The sequence below is a fragment of the Syngnathoides biaculeatus genome, chromosome 16, assembly GCF_019802595.1.
Source record: "Syngnathoides biaculeatus isolate LvHL_M chromosome 16, ASM1980259v1, whole genome shotgun sequence".
In the NCBI taxonomy this organism is placed as follows: Eukaryota; Metazoa; Chordata; class Actinopteri; order Syngnathiformes; family Syngnathidae; genus Syngnathoides; species Syngnathoides biaculeatus.
Genome location: NC_084655.1, coordinates 14,110,978 through 14,128,454, shown reverse-complemented (window position 1 = coordinate 14,128,454; position 17,477 = coordinate 14,110,978). Strand labels below are relative to the sequence as shown.

Below are 17,477 nucleotides of genomic sequence, written 5' to 3'. Positions count from 1 at the left end.
AATTAATTTTTACTATTCTTTACATTATGTACTTTGAAAGCTTACATTTTTTTGGGGGTGGTGGTAAACGCAAAATTCACATTACGGAACGACTTCAGGAATGAATTAATTTCGTAAGTAGAGGTACCACTGTATTTCAAAAATATCCCTAACATCGTGGCAGCCATCACTTAAGTCAACTTTCTCACAGATGAGAACCAAATTCATACCCTTATTATAGTGCAACTACAAGTCAACTTCCCCTCACCCACCCCTCAGAAATATACCCACAGTCAAGGTCATGGGAGACCAGTTAAGCAAAGAGGCAAAATGCTAAAAGGAAGAAAGAGCAATTGAGGAGAGGGAATGTGTAGTCACCTGTCTGATTAGGGGAATGGCTGACGGAATCCCGAATGGGAGCCATGCCTGGAGAGAAAGAAAGCAAGGGAAAGAATGAGAGAGAGAGAGAGAGAGAGAGAGAGAGAGAGAGAGAGAGAGAGAGAAAGAGAGAGAGAGAGAGAGAGAGAGAGAGAAAAGCTGTCAATCAGTATGACAGATCTGAGGCTTCTGGCAAAAAACAAAGTTCAAGCATGAAAAGAAGAGTGACAGACCAGAATAAAAAAAAACAAGTAAACAAAAGGACAAAAGTTAGAGTGACTCAAAGTGAGAAGCATGTTAATGGGCAGATTTATTTAAATGTAACCTTGCCGAAATCACTTGTTGCAGAGTCAAACCAAAAATAAGTACCACGCGTTAACTTTTGGAATACAATACGGGCAAAATTTTCCATTAGCTGCCAGTTATTGATTTAGTTAAATTTGTTATGCTTTTCGTCAACGTTAATATTTAGTTCTTGAACACTTACTAGTACTATGTCTAAAACACTGGCTGGCAGATGAGCTCAAGAAAAAAAAAAAAAAAAGTTTTGTAATCATCCACACTTCTGTGTGTGGTTTTGTTGTGAGAAAAGACAAAAGCAAAGAAATGAGCAAAGTTGTAAAACCTAATTCACTACACTTCTGACAGATTAATCAGATGTCAAAAGTCAATTAAAAAAATACTACTATGGATCAAACAAATATTACTGAACCACTGGAGCGATACGTGTAAACGCGAACAATGGTATTCATTTTTACTATATTAATGCACTTTTAAACTTCGGGGTCCCGGAACTCAGGTGACATATGCAATTATCTACCAATTCATTTGTGGTTGTACATGCCATTGTCCATCCTGTGTCACTGTGTATTTTCTTTCCAGACATTTGCCTTTTTTATTGTTCAAATTTGGTTACTCTCAGCTATAATGCATTTCCAGCCAGACTTTTGTGAATCCTCCTGTGAATTACTTCTTTTCCTTCCTTTGTGAAAACGATTACTTGTCAGAAGTGTATCTTATCTGTTGCCATGGAGGGGATGATTAGTTTGAGGATGACACCGGAGGGGACGATTAGTTTGAGGATGACACCACTTATGGAGCAAACTTTCACCTCCCTGGCTCAGTATCATATTACCCACGTTAGCTGCAGTTTGTAGACATCTGTTGTAGCGCAAAATAGTGTACCCAGCATTCCCCTGTAGTACCCAAAAAACAGAAAGCACGGAGGTTGAGCAATAGTTTAATGTTGTGAATGTACCTTTGGTATTATTGTTTTTTTTTTTTTTTTTGGGGGGGGGGGGGGTTTAACAGTATGGTGTAGACAGTTGCGCACTGGCTGTTTTTTGCTTGCATCACCACAATACCCTGCTTGGGCAATTATATTACAGAAACAAATGTGTTTTGGCCAAAAACCAAAAATTTCAATGGCTGAATTTTCAATGCATCTCTAATGTCAACAGGTACAGAGTTAAAAAATATTTCTCGAGATTACAAGGGAGCTGTCAGAAAGAATATATTGTGTGGTATTTGAACACATTATTCCAAAACTAAAAATATATATACATTGTTTTTTTAAATTTAAAAAGAAACCATTTATTTTCGTTCAGTTCAGGACTGCATTTTTTTTTAGCTTACCTGTGAGGGCAGCACGTGGCTGCAGCTCTTGGCTGGGCTTGACAGCCTCCCCGGCTTGACTGGCAAACTGGTTTCCTCTGGTTCCCAGGTTGACGAGGGAAAGGAGGGACTTCTTTATCAGGTACACCCTCAAGGGTCTGGGGTGAAGAAGCTGGGTTGTTCAGAGTGGAAAGTTGGTTTATCAGGCGCCCCTGGCATCGCTGAGGACTTGATGAATACTGAAATGTGAGTATTTGGGAATGGAGACGTCGTTTGGATTCAGGACCTTTTATGCACTAGTCCTGACAATAAACAAATGAGAAAAAAAGAAAGGTCAGGTACATTTGTAGTCAACGTAGTTCTGAGCCATTAGTTCAAATCTTAATTTTATGACTGACTTTAATGCTTCAAAACTATAATAGGACTTTGAAGTTGAAACCCCCACACCCCAAATAAATGTATAAATAAATCCATAAAAAAGACGTCCGCCAATATCACGACTTCTGCTAAATTATGTGAAGCTTCTACATCTCAATGAGACCTGAGCCCATTAGTGAGCATCTGAATAATTAATTTTGGAAATGCATCTTGTCTTTTACGAATACCTGGGACACAAGCTAAAAAAAATGTGAAAAGATTAATTTCTTTGTGTTCTTTCAATTTTTCCTTTTTTTTTGAGACATTCTGAAAAGAGACAAGGGGAAGAAGAATGTGGATGAAAATTCTAAACATGAAAACACTGCCAGTGTCCAAGTAATTTTGTCTATTGTTAAAGAGTCCACTTTGAAGTTGTGGGAGATAACCATGAGCCATGCGGATGACTAAAGGCCTCTTGCTTCTAGTTGCACGGTGCGCCGACCACGGTGACGTCACTGCAGATATCCTATGCGCAGTTTTTCGTTATATTAGAGTACAACCCACGTGCGCAGTTTTGAAAACTTATTGCATTTATCCTCCAAGTCGGGATTGCAGCTATTGGTGGTATTGATATTGTTTTCTTAAACAAATGGCCCAAGATGACCAGGTGATAAGTTTAATAATACTGCTATATGTATATGAAATATATACTTATAATGGACTCAGAAGAGCGTTGGCAACCTCTTTGCCCAATGTGCCTCAGCATCCATTAAACCCACACCATCAGTTTATGTAGCCTTCCGTGGCTGTGTTGCCATCTTTCCCAAACCCTTCCACATTCTTATAGTACAGCTGACACATGACTTTAGAATATTTTTAAACGAGAAAATTTCACAACTGGACTCAGTGCACAGGTTGAGTCCTATCCGTTGCAATTCACTGAACCCAAGAGACTGGCCCACTCTCTCATATGTTTGCAAAAAAGTTTGCAAGTCTAGGAACCTGATTTTATTAAACTGTGGCCATGGAAGTCAATGGAAGACCTGATTACAATTATGTGGCTGGGTCACCAAATACACATCCAGGAACCGCTGTATTTCCTCACAGGTAGAGTCCATCTGTGTCATCTTATGGCAACGCTGAATTTGAGAAACCCAAGTCCACACTGAAGATAGGTTGTGGCACCAGTGAATTTGTCAAACCTCTACCAGTAGCTATTAGCCTATCCCCTTAGAAGCCACCAAAAAGAGTACAAATCAAGCATGAACACAGGCAGGTTTCAATGTGGACCAGTGTATTTGACAGTTGCAAGTGTGTGTACCACTTGACTGACCTTTTCAAAGAGGTTAGAAAGTGGTTTAGCTCTTCCTGCCTTCTGCAGCAGTACACAGGTCTATTTATAAACAGAGTTCAACAAGCTTGTACTCGGTTCACTATTCAATAAGCAATCAAACCAGCCTGTGTGTGGACAATGAACAATAAGCAAACAAATCAGGCCATGTGTGGACAATGAACAAGTGTGGATTTGCAATGGATCTTATATTTATTACAAGATTTGAGAGAAATATATATAGAGAATTCTATAGCAATCATGGCCTTATTATATGCTTAAACAAGTCATAATGAGCTGTTGATCCACTGACGCCATCCACACAGGTTTTCTACATAAAAAGATGAGTCAAAACAGCAACTCATGAGAGATGCTGGTATCCTGACAAGTCACACTGACGTCTGTTCCATCTTTAGTTACTCTTAACACTATCTGAAGTCCTCGGCATACAGCCAGCATCTAGAATTTGCAAGCTGCTTAGTCATTTATCAATAACCCATCGGAAGACAAAGAATTTCTAGAAAAATAGACAAAGGAAAAAATTGCCTCAAATAACTGTACTCACAGCACTAGCACTGGTCCATTACAGTGAAGTAAGTTGTTTACGTTTCTATGTCTTGACTCACAAGCCCCTGATTCCAAGTGACATTTAAGTACCGTGCATGAAATTTAAGTGAAGAACTAACATAGAGCAGGTTCTGATATTATTAAGACATCTAAAATGCTTATTACAAGGTGTTATTTCTGAAGCTTCCTTCTGAGTATAACGTTCATATGGGTGCCAAATGATGGCAGGAGCACGACAGCTGCGATCATCTTACAGAGAGAAAGTTGGGAAGGGGGCTAACAAAGCAGTAGAAGCAGAGCATATATAGTAGAAGCCAGTAGTTTACATACACTGTGCGAAACCACTTCACTTTTTGTCTCAATGTCTGAAGACAATTCTAGAAGTCTAAATGTATGCTGATGTCTTTTTCTGTGTGTGCGGGGAGGAGAGATCATGGCCACACGAACGACCAAAACTGCCTTGGCGATTGATTGGTAGATTGGGATCGACCCACTGGGCACCCCTGCCCAAAATATTTCACCCAAGTCATGCAGTTCAAAGGAAATGGTACTTGATAATGAAACTAATGTAAACTTTTGACCTCAAAGAAAATATAATTGTCATTATTGTGGCATTTAACAACATTAAATAATTTTGGTGATCCTGACTGACCTGGAACAGAGGTTTAGTATTATTTGACAAGGGACAATTGAGAAACGTTTTCAGATATGTTAAAAATTCCAATAAGTGAACCCTCCAAAGTTGTAACAAACATCACACAAGTCATGGACACACGTAGTAACCCCATAAATGTGTTTTGCTTGATGACTATGTCACCACAGAAGGCATTAGTTATGCAGAAAAAAAGAAACATGAACCGCAAACCAGAAATTAATAATTCGCCCCTTAAGCACAAACAGTATTTATGCAGAGATAAATCGTATGATCATAATTTATGTTTCAACAAATAGAAAAAGTATTTGATTTATCACAATTGCAAGAAATAAGAGCATGAAAAAATTTGAGTATTGCCGACTACTAAAACCAAGTAAGTGAAGTCAACCAGCAAAGAACAGATCATGCCCCTCTCATGAGGTTCTACTGCAGTTGAGATGCAATTGACCCCTCCGTGGATATTGCGCAATCCGCGTCACTGACCAATCAGAGGCCAGAGATCTGCATAAACCAAAGCCCGTTTTTGCTCCCGCCATTTTCTCAGACAACATTGCACGGTCCAGTATAGGTTTTGTTAGCGTTTTATCGCGTATTTGGGTTATTTAACAAAAAATATGGTTAAGAGGTGTAGTCACGGACTTTGTAATAGTGACGACAGGTCTCCTGAAAGGCTAGTTGGTGGAGTTCGATTCATACCCGTTCCAAAATCGAAGACCCAGTACGAAAAATGCCTTCGATGGATCAAACTTTGTGGAAGACCGCATCATCAACTAAATCCATCTAATATCAACCGGAACACATATGTTTGCTCGAAGGTATGCCCTATATTTGATTTTCAATACATGTCTCGTATAAATGAATGAGACGTTCTCCGCTAGCATAACACCGCTACGTGTGATTAATTGACACATTTATTCTTTGTTGAGCGATATTTAGCGATGATCGGACTGCACAAACGTGTCGCTTTCTTGCTGGCTCGTGGCCGAAGCTTAACCAGACTGCGTTTGCATGAAGATATGCCCTAATTTGATTTTTAATACACGTCTCGTATAAATGAATGAGACGTTCTCCGCTAGCATAACACCGCTATGTGTGAACGATTGACACACTTATTCTTTGTTGAGCGATATTTAGCGATGATCGGACAGCACAAACGTGTCGGTTTCTTGCTGGCTCGCGGCCGAAGCTTAACCAGACTGTTTGCACAAAGATATGCCCTAAATTTGATTTTTAATACACGTCTCGTATAAATGAATGAGACGCTCTCCGCTAGCATAACACCGCTACGTGTGAACGATTGACACACTTATTCTTTGTTGAGCGCTATTTAGCGATGATCGGACTGCACAAACGTGTCGGTTTCTTGCTGGCTCGCGGCCGAAGCTTAACCAGACTGTGTTTGCACGAAGATATACCCTATATTTGATTTTTAATACACGTCTCGTATAAATGAATGAGACGTTCTTCGCTAGCATAACATTGCTACGTGTGAATGATTGAATGAAATCACAAGCATGGCGTCTGCACGTCTAACAATGTATTGTATTGTATTTGCCATTTTTTTACGAAGTGTCTTACGTCAGTGCACGTGGCGTGACGTCACTTCAGGAGGCGTGGTTAAGTGCCCTGTACGGAGGGGTCAATTCTAATCTTTCAAGTACAATATGGCATCAGTTTGCGGATTTAATCAGAATATTTTCATCACAACATATTGTAATCACAATAAATGGCACTTCTCAAGAATGTGACTTCACTACAGGAGAGTAATAAATGCATGCAATTATTCTTAATATTTAAAAGAAAATATATGTTCCCAGGGCAGTGACAGAGTTGTTCAGGATAAACTGTTGGTATGGGAAAATTTCTTCACAGGCAACTCCTACAAGCTTGTCTTGGCAAGATGACGGCACAGGCCAATGTTGGCACAGTGTTCCTCTTCTAAGTTTTAAGGACCTTATTAACCAATACAACAGCTGGACCCACTATCTCACTTTTATGAGTTGAAAGACTAAGACCGTCAAGCAACAAGCAATGTCACAAGTGCATGTGGTTACAAGTCACTCACACGATTTCTAAGGATGAGAAGGGTTTTTAACTTCGTCATTTATGAACACCCCATTGCATGAAATGTTCACTCAATCTTGAGGTTTTCCATGTGACTAATTAGCAAATTTTCCCATTTTTCATTCTTCGGGAGGGAGGTCAGTGTTATTGAATATGATTGTGGATAGTCAACTCCACATGTTTAAATTAAAAGGTCGAAACACTATGTAGTTCTTCCCATCTAATACTCATTCAGGTTTTCTATTCGTCACAATGGCTTACTGCCATGAAAAGATGGGCAAAGACTATTGTAAACATGGGTTTTAGAGCAATTGGGTACACAAGTATATTCAGTCAATGAACAGGACATTTACATAGATACTTCTTTGTCTGGTTATAGGGCCCAAAAATCCTGATAGTGTAATGTCTAATTTAATTGAATTCATGACCTCAGGAGACATTGCCCTTCATGCCAACACTTACATAGTTTGAACTATTTTAAAAATATTAATTTAGGAAGATTGGCTGATTATATAACATTTTCAAAATGAATACTTCTACAGTGTCAAATAAGAATTGGCATAGGTATGCATTATCATTTTGTACATTATCGTTAAGTCATAATTCAACAGCTGTTGTATTGGACCAGATTTAGTCTTAAAATGTTTAAAATATTCTTTAGAGGTGCCTTGATGATTATGTTAGATTATAGAAAACTAATGCAAGTATCTTTTACAGCATCTCACAATAAAGCAGGATGAGGGAGAAATGAAAACAACTGAAACATGAAAATTAAATCTGGTCAGAGATGGAGACTATCAAAATGTGTCTGAAAACATATGCCCATTGTTGTAACACGAGCTGTCTCTCGTAAAAAGGAGCCAGTGGAAAGTAACAGCAACTGAAACAGAAAAACAGTACTGCGTCACAAGGCAAAGTAAACGGCCTCTGACACGAGCTGCATGCTATTCTGAATTATTTCCACTCTGGAGTTCTGCCCTTGTTATAACATTTGTTTTCCTGAACAATATTAGAGTTTTGGCATTTAAAAAAAGGCAAAATTATGTTGGCTGAATTCAACACACAATTACCTTATAACTACCACTATTTACAAAAATGAAATATTTGAAATAATCAATGTCATGGTGGCTTCTATATACCTTTTATCCAGTATTGTATAGTCTTGTCCTCCTTACCTTGTCACACACTCAGTTTCTCACTCTCTTCCATCCACAGTTTTTCCTTCTGTGGGTGGGTTCCCTGTGGAGGACAATAAGAAAAAGCTTTAATTACAGTGCTCTACAGCAACTGGGCAAAGGTGGCCAATACTGGCAAAAACACCATCAATTGACTAGCCACAAATCAATCTGGTTCCTCCTCTTGATCACGCCTTAATATTTAAAGCAGCTGTAAAGATACTAGCCCCTTTTACACTGGTGGCATTAGCCCACCTTTTTTTTAATATATCACTGCTTGGTTTTAAAAGCTACCAACATGGAACAAGGTATGAAGTTGATCCAGCGATATTCTGCCTTTGGAAATAGTGTCAAAGCTCAAATAGTAATGGGAAGTCACCTCTGTTTAACAGAACTTAATGTCAGGATAGTGGCGAAAAGATTCACTTCCTCTGCATGGTTGTCTTAAAATTATTTTACAGATCACAGTAGGATGGTGCAAACGTCATCTTAGATTGAGTGACCTGATTGCAGGATAGTGAGGACAGTGGCCAACTGATTAGCACATTTTCCTCAGTTCTGAGGGCCCGGTTTCAAATCCAGTCTTGCCTGTGTGGAGTTTACATATTCTCCCCATGCCTGCTGGGTTATCTCTAGGTACTCTGTTTTCCTCCCACATCACCAAAAGATACATTGTAGTTAATTAAAAATTAAATTGCCCACAGGTGTGAATGTGAACGGTTTTGTTGATGTCCCCTGAATTTGGGTGGCAACCAGAGTCTGCTGGGATAGGGGCAAACAGTCCCGCGATCCTAGTGAGGATAAGCAGTATGGAAAGTTGATGGATGGATTGCAGGATTTTGCTTTTTTTGTAAAACTGTGCATTAATGTGCAAAATATAAAGGTGACTAATTGTTACAATGATGAAGTTTAAGACTTAAAATTAAAAAATAAAATAAAAAGGTTAACTTGTAGCACAAGCTTCCAGATAAAAATACTACCTTTTGAAGTGCCCGTAAAGGCCCCCTTTTTTTTTTTAATACATTAAATGCGTTTGAAGGTGGGTACTGAAAACACAGACAGAACAATTTAGGACTGAATTAGTACTGTGGTCATATACACTGTGCTAACCAAATTTTGATTACCCTTGTAATCCATATTACAAATTCTGTACAGAAAAAGGTAGAGCAGTTTTTTGGAAGAGGACAGCTATATGTACTTCTCTAGGACCACGTTTACCATCATCAGATTGCAATCCTGCGTGTGAGTGAACTTAAAGCCTCTATGAGCCTCTCCCTTGCCGTGTGTGTGAGTGCGTTTCCCAACTACGGTCAGGCAACTGTTGCAGGAAAGATTAAAAGGTTTTATAATTAAAGATTTAAGTAAATACATGTATTGTTGTAATCTTAGTGTGAAATATGTTAAATATAAATACTGTTTACATTATTCAATCATTCTGGTACCCAGATTCACATACATGAAAATTCCAAGGGCGTGTGTTGGGGGTGGGAAATGGGGTCCTACTTTGTGGTTTTTCCACATTTATAAGGGGATTCTTGTCCCCATTAACCGCGAAAAATGAGGGATTACTGTACTTGCAATTCGGTCGGTGTCCACCATGCAAGTCACTTTGGTGAACGCCTCAGGTCTTGCATTCATCCATTTTGCAAAGCATAACTTGCAGTTAATGAAAAGTGTTGCAGCTTTGTATCCGGGTAAAGTATCCGGGGGAGCGCGCGCGCACACACACAAACACATGACACACCAACATGGCTCCTACCCAGAAGGTAAAAGGTAGTTAAGGCTTGTGATGTCATGTTGGTGCATTTTTATGCACAGCATTCCTTTATTGTCACTAATAATGGCATCCCAAGAGTAAACTTTCATTGCGCAATTGACAACTGTCAATACCCCCATAGAAAGAGGGGAAGTTGGATAAAAATTTGTCCTTTGAGTACCGTTTATTGATGCATATATGGGCTTAGAAGAACTTCCTCAGTGGAGTAAATGTATCCTTTCCTGGATCTCCACTTTCAAGGCTGACATGACTTTCTGGAACTTCTATTTTGAAAAGTGTTTTCAAACGTTTGCATGTTCAGGCCCGCAAATATAACGCCAACAAGTATCTGAAATGACAGCCAAATCACAGACACATTTGTGATCTGGCAACTTCACATTCAACACCTCTTTTTTTCCATAAGGGATTTTTGCAATTTGATCAAATGTGAATGGTTCCCACATCGACTACCCCTGCTGCTTTCCAACCATCAAGTACATCAGCAGATGGTTCTGGGTATGGTGGAGGACTCCTGGACAGACAGACACGCACACGCGCAAGTACGAACAGCGTCTGTTTAAGAATGGGTTGACAATTACCCATCCCCCAACAACTACAGATAACAGAGGGTAGGAGGCACCAAGAGGTGCGAAAAAAATCCACAAGGAATAAGAATAGGGTAGGCAAGGTAGAGGGAAAGGCAAATGAGATGAAAACAGCTGCTATCAGAAATGTGTTTTATAGTTTCATTTCGCTCATTCAAGAGCCAGGTAGTTTGGAAACAAAACATCGTCATGCTACCAGACCACAGTTAGTTTTATAAAACAGTTTAACAAATGACTGTGACGAGTTTATTATTCTTGCTACGGCATATACCACAGGTATCAAACTCAAGACCTGGGGGCCCGATGTGGCCCGCCACATGATTTTATGTGGCCTGCGAAGGTAAATCATGTGTGTCAACTTCCATGATTTTTATTCAAATCTGTACCAAAATTTCAAATTGTCATATCATAAATGACATTGAGATGTTGCAAGCATTTTTGTGTTACCAAACATCAACAACAGTTGAAAAACCCATGACCCTTGATTTCTGATTCAGAACCTAGTTGATAAATTTAATGTGTAAATATGATGGGTCAATTAAAGATGTTCACGGTTACAATCACAATGGTCCTCTAAGAGAAACCGTAATTACAATGTGGCCTGCTATAAACCATAGAAAGAAATGTTACTTTGTCAAATATCATACTTAAATACATTTTGCTGGTCCCATATTTACAATAAAAATCAACAGTTGCAAACATCCATTTACAACATGGCCAGGAGGCACGTAACCAGACTGATGAACAGGATTTGCATTCCAAAAATATCTTTTCACTAAATCTGGTCTTTGTTCTGCATGAAAATATCTGGACAGTTTACTACACTATTCAGCACATACTTTGGTCTCAATTGTGACAGAGAAAATAGGATGGAGGCAATGAGGAAGAGCAGAAATAAACACCAACACTGATCTAAAAGGCCCAAACCAAAAGGTATTCACGTTCAGCATAATTCATTTAATTTAAACAACTATTAATGTATTACAAAAGTATAAAAGTTAAATGATGCTACAATCTCTCCAACTTCTGGAGAGTTGTTCAAATGGGTGAATACAGCTCAATGCATTTTACCTCTTTAAACGTGTCTCAAGAGTTAATGTTGATGGTGAACAGGAAGATGGTTTATTACGTCCAAATATTTTGTTATTTTTGAGTCCCCTAAGGACACCGTACATACAATAAAAGGGTAAAAAAAAAAATTGTCCAGAAAATACAACAACAACAAAATTACAGGGGAGTGTAATTAGTAAGCTATGAAACCGATGATAGGGCTGTTCCAATACCTTTGGAGGGGCCTGATAACAAATGTGAGTGCCCTGCCCATAAATAAATAAACAAACAGGGCAGACCAGTAATATCTACAAACAACCAACAAGGAAAGGACTCAGCATGCTTTTTTTTCTTTTTAATAAAAAGCACATAACTTTAGGGAAGACAGATTTGTGTTTGAAACCTGCTGACAAAAGCTCTTAACTACAGTACTGTACACACACTTATGGTCTATTTCAGGGTCACTACTTTGAACAAATCAAGACCTCTCATGCTGTAAAACTTCCTCAGTTGTAAAACCCTGTAGGCGTATGTTTTTGCGGACAGTATTGAGTCATGCAATGAAGTCAAGTTTAAAAGAGGATCATGTATTGATTCTATTTGTAGCCTGGAGGAAGTGTTAATCCTTACACCAGAATGCAAGATGTGCACCCAAACATGACCCATAGACATCAAATGCTGCCTAAAAACACAGATTTCTCCGTGTTAGAAGAACAAAAGCCAGGGATAGTCGCGTGGCTAATTTTCTTGCAGCACACTATATAATTTGCATCAATTTGCATTCGCATGTTCTCAGTGGATTAACACTGGAACTCCCTTTTCAGTAAAGCTATCACTCAAAGGGATGAAGTTGTCTTCTTTATACAAGTAGTCCTTCAGAGGAGGCATTGGATGGCTGATATACTGGGGTTCCCACCAGTCTTATCACCACCCCGGGTCGTTTCAGGTCATACTAACATTGCACTTTAGATTGGAATAGAGAACATGTTTGCTGATTGCAAGAGGAGATTGGTGCAATCTGCCAAAAACACTGCATATATACCTAAAAACTGATGGCAACAGTTATGACTGTGGTATGATTTATTCTACAGACTTAATCTCAGAATATTTAGTCTACGATGTCATAGTACTTTTGTATAGTGTACGAGTGTTTAAAGATCCACTAAAGTAATTTTTCAAAGATTCAATTTGGTGATGAATTGTTGAAATATTGCATGAAAATCTTTTTCACTCATTTTTTTGGACAGGGCTAAAACCAGGCCAAGTGACGAAAGCTGGCCTAAGGCAATAAGGCCTCTTAATAGTCCCAAGCGTTCGACAAGAATGCATTTGATACAGTTCTAAATTATTTTTCTTGCCTTGCTATAGAGTATCGTAATTAAAGCTTTTCCTTACTGTCCTCCACAGGGAACCCACCCACCAAAGGAAAAACTGTGGATGGAAGAATGAGAGTGTGTGACAAGGAAAGGAGGATAAGACTAAACAACACCAGACAAAAGGCATAGAGAAGTCACCATGACACTGATTGTTTGAAATATTTCCTTCTTGTGAATAATTAGGTAATTGTGTATTGAATTCGGCCAACATCATGTTACCATTTTAAATGCCTGAGCTCAGTGGTATTGATGTAATATGTTATGGGAAAAACAAATTGTATAGGTTCATCCCTACTGCCAAGTGAACAACTTGGGAAAAAATGGCATTTGAAAGTTAAAATCTGGTCCGAACTTGCACAAGGCAACAACATTTAAATGGTCGCTTGCCTAAGTCTGATAACCTGGTTAGGTGTATTTTTACTGCATGCAGGAGGCAACTGTGTCGGAACAGTAAAGGAATTTTAAGATGTGCATTATTAAATTAAAAATACGCACCCTGAAGGCTACGTGGATATTGCAAATAGAATAGATTGACAAGTCGCACAATTTAGAAAATCAAGAGCGTAAAGTCAACAATAATTCCATTGAACATTTTCCAGCAATCTTCATAAAGAATGTTTAATTCAAAATATTACTATTAGAAGTACTGCCTTTTCTGTTTGGCCGGATGGCCAGCTCTAATTTCTGGTTCTAGTTTCTAGTCATCACAAGCGTCTGCCTTTTAAGGATTATGGAGACCACTGTGTTCTTCAGAACCTTAAGTGGAAATATTTTTGTGTAACGTTGGACAAATCCATGGCTTGCCACAATTCTGTCTCTGAGCTCGTCAGGCAGTTCCTCGGACCTCATGATTCTGCACTGCGAGTTGTCAGGTCTTAAACTGATAGACGTCTGACTTTCCTAATGAGTCTACATCATCACTAATATTGAACATCTGAACTCCAATGAAGTGTAGAATTCTACTCAAGGATGATCAGAAGAAATGGACAGCACCAGAGTCAAATATAGGCATCACATCAAAGGGTCTGAATACTTATAGCTGCGTGATATTCCAGTTGTTCTTTAAGAAATTTCAACAATTCAATTTTCTTCTATGAACATGGGGTTCTGTGTGTACAATGAGGAAAAAAACTGATTTAAATTATCTTTGCAAATGGCTGTATTGTTATTTGCATGGGAATATTGGATTAATTGATTTTGACAGATATGACTGAAAAGAAAGTTATTAAAAAAATTAGATTGAAAAAAATTTAATCAATTTCTTGAATCAGTGTCAAAGAATGATGGAAACTGATTAGTTAACCTTGGATCAGATTATTTCCCTATTTTTCCTAATGGATTTTATTTACGTATTGATTTTTTTATAAAGAACAGCAACCAAATTGGGGATGACTTACACTGTAACATTCTACATTAGCAACAACAAACAACTGACTAGGTCTTGTGGGTTGATGCTCATTCAAGTTGCATATGGACGTAATATACCAGTTTCCCTTTTTTGACCTATTTGGTGTGGCCCATGTGGACAAGGTGTGCAGAGAGAATGAGCTCAACACATCTCTGCACACACACAAAACATCAGGACGTTGGCTTCTCATTGAGCGATTTAAAACAGCAAAGCTTACTCAGCACAATCCAGCCGAGACCAAACCAGACCCTACAATTCAATTCAACGGAACTGCATGTGCTTGCATAAGCGTCAGTTGCCCATACCCCCCGCCCCTTCAACACACCCACACTCTGTTAGTTCACACAAACAGCTCGAAATCTGATTTGTAGTTGTTTGCAAGCACCAATGAATCCCTTTGAATAATCATCAAAATGATAAACTTCTCAAGTTGCACCCACATGAGATGGCACAAGCAAAAAGGTTTTACAATTTAGTGTTCGCCATTTGTTTTGCATACCTGGCTCCAGTTAAGATTCACTTGGGTGAATTACTTAGCTGGGCATCTTCAGAGAGTCCTGAAATTCCCAGCAAAATGGCAGGTTCAAGATTACAACTGCTGACTTCCTACCACTTTTAGGCATGGGCCCCATGAGACATTTTTATAAGTCCTGTGATGAAAGACTTGATCAGTCAAACTGGTATCAGGGGCAAACATATTTTCAGGGGGCATTTCTGGGTGAGATTTAGAGGGTTGTTTTTGGAACCCCACAAAAGAAACTCATTTTCATTAGGAAATGCCCTTGCAAAAATATTTTTGTGGGAATTTTGCAAATGATGCATGGTCCTCTATCAATTTGGATCAGTTTGAAACGATAGAGCAATAATCTGGTACAGTGACCATTGTGCAAATGTTGCAGAGACTTGACGAAAATTAAGCAGTTTAAAATGAAGTTAAAGTTATTGTTGTTCTTGTTTTGTGTTTGGTTTGACAGTAACCTTTGGCTGGGAGTGGCATTAAACAGCTTGAAGCCTCTTTTTTTGAAGACTTGTTTACCAAATCAGTTTAATTGCTGCTCATTGTCAAGTTGAGTTCATTGCCACAATATGGCAACTGATCTCAAATTTTTCCACACAAGTCAAAGCAAAATAATTAGTCGAACGACTGCTCACATCTCAAAAAATTAAGTTGGGTTGCTCATATCTCCAGTGACTACTGTTGTACAATTTAGGTTGTAAACATTGGTCAGTGCTTCTCATCGGAATTAGGCCAGCACAGAAGGACTCGTGAGCCATCTCGATCCACCGCTATGTGCATGCATATATGTTTATGTGCTCATAGTTACTCACACACCTGTTAAGATGCTTCAGTTTCTTTGGCGGCAAAAGCTTCCAATTTCGAATCTATTGGGGGGGGGGGGAAATACAAGCAGATAAGAGGATGAATATCTCAACGTTTGTAAGATTTTATTGGCTTTCAATGGGTGTTGTCTGAAAACGGGCCCAAACAAACCGTGACAGTTGTCCACAATTACTAGCAATTAGAGTCTGAGAACAATGCCAAGTATGCTGGAAAACAAGTTGCTCTATACAACAGGAATAAAACCGAAGCAGCAATTCACTGTCTTTTATGTTCAGGGACCAAAAACCTGAGTGTCTCTGGGTACTCCATCTAGAGAAAGATAACAGGGAGCGAGTGCGTTTAGGTCAGAGTTGCAGCACAGGTCCTGATCGGCCATTATCTCCTCAGCTGTTTGTTGGCCCACTCACAGCTTTAACCAACATGGCTTCTCGCGACTGGTCTGCTATTTTTTTTCAGCGCGACAAATCCTAACAAACGCCTTTTCGAGTCTACGCCAAAACCTGTGCCGTGACCTCCTCTGACCTGCTTAATAAAGACTGAAGTAAATGAGCAATGCCATTTAGTGTAGTGTTTACTGTTACGAACCAGCTGATGGGTGCCTCTTCGCCGACCGAGAGTGTTATAATCGCTCTCGATTGTAAAACGAAACTCAACTGCAGAACTATGCCCTCGCCAAATTACACTTGCACTGCCCCGCATTGGAAATAAAGTGCACAAAACCATAAATCAATAAGTAATAAATACATTCGGAAACTAATGAAAAACCGGCCACAGGATTTGCACGATCGCCGACAATCTGCGTCGTTAAATTAGCATGGAAGCTAAAGCTAACAGTAGCGGCAAGCTAATGTTGCGTAGCGGCTAGCGGTCGTGTTAAATACACAAATGTGACTGAAACGCAATGGCAGTCGTTTATATTCACCAAATTGTCATTCAAAACAACGTGGCGTACGTATCAATATCATGAAATTTAAAAACAATCGGTTTATAAATGGGATTAACCAAGGACTGCGAATACTGTAGCTAGCCATCTTCCTTGCAAATACCAATGAAAACTGGACGATGTTGGAATTAAAAGTCAATGTTCGTAAATGCATGCACTATTTTATTTTATTTGCAAACTGCTGACAAAGGGCCGGGTCGCCTTAACGAGCGAGTTAGCCTCGCTCGGACAACTAAAACAACAGCGGCGACTGAACTTATCTCCGCTAGTCCCTAGACTGTGTCGATGACGCCCGAAGGTAAGGTTATGCGAGCACTGCATCAAGCCGTATTGGAGGGGGGGGAAACACACAAAAAAAGCCTCACCTCATTGAAGAATAAAGTGCAACAGAGTTGAAAAGGAAAGCCGACTCTAAGGCTAAAAATAATTTCTTGAACGCGTTTGCAGCATCTACGAGGGGAGGCATTCGTCCTGCACGATCGCCATTTTCTTCTTAACTCGCTTATGCTAGCTAACCTTTAGCATGTAGCATTTAGCTCCAGAGCCACTGCTGCTTTCCCCGCTGTGCGCGTGCACGTCTGCGCGGACACCCAGGAGGGACGCAGAGAGGGGGGGGAGGGAGGCACAGGAAACACTCCCCACTTCCTCTCGCTGAATACAGTCACAAGCATAAATTTCAGTTTCTTTTTTCCCCACAATACACGAAACAGTCATAATATATTTGAATTTTTAAAACGAAATTTAAAAAAACAATCGTGCTGTTTTTGTCGCGATTGGTCCGTGGCGTGTTGAGAGATAATTTGGTCTGTCGTGGGTGGGGGCCGACGATTTTAGATAATGAATGTTCGATATTTACGACCAAAAATCTTTGTGTGTGT

At 39.3% G+C, this 17,477-nt stretch overlaps 1 protein-coding gene across 5 annotated transcripts in view; it reads right to left on the bottom strand.

The window, feature by feature from the left end:
* The window catches only part of LOC133514202 (trinucleotide repeat-containing gene 6A protein-like), a 42,223-nt gene extending 24,996 nt beyond the window's left edge, over positions 1-17,227 (bottom strand). Inside the window, exons 1-5 of one of the 5 annotated variants that reach the window (XM_061845685.1) lie at positions 17,116-17,227; positions 15,648-15,697; positions 8,120-8,183; positions 1,993-2,273; positions 358-405 (exon numbers count right to left, since the gene is read on the bottom strand). In XM_061845685.1, coding sequence (XP_061701669.1) covers positions 358-403 — 46 coding nt within the window. In that variant the 5' untranslated portion in view covers positions 404-405; positions 1,993-2,273; positions 8,120-8,183; positions 15,648-15,697; positions 17,116-17,227. Of the gene's footprint in view, positions 1-357; positions 406-1,992; positions 2,274-8,119; positions 8,184-15,647; positions 15,698-16,964 lie in introns of all 5 variants that reach the window. The other 4 variants (XM_061845684.1, XM_061845689.1, XM_061845686.1 and 1 more) reach the window with 4 other exon arrangements.
* Between the last annotated feature and the right edge of the window lie 250 nt (positions 17,228-17,477).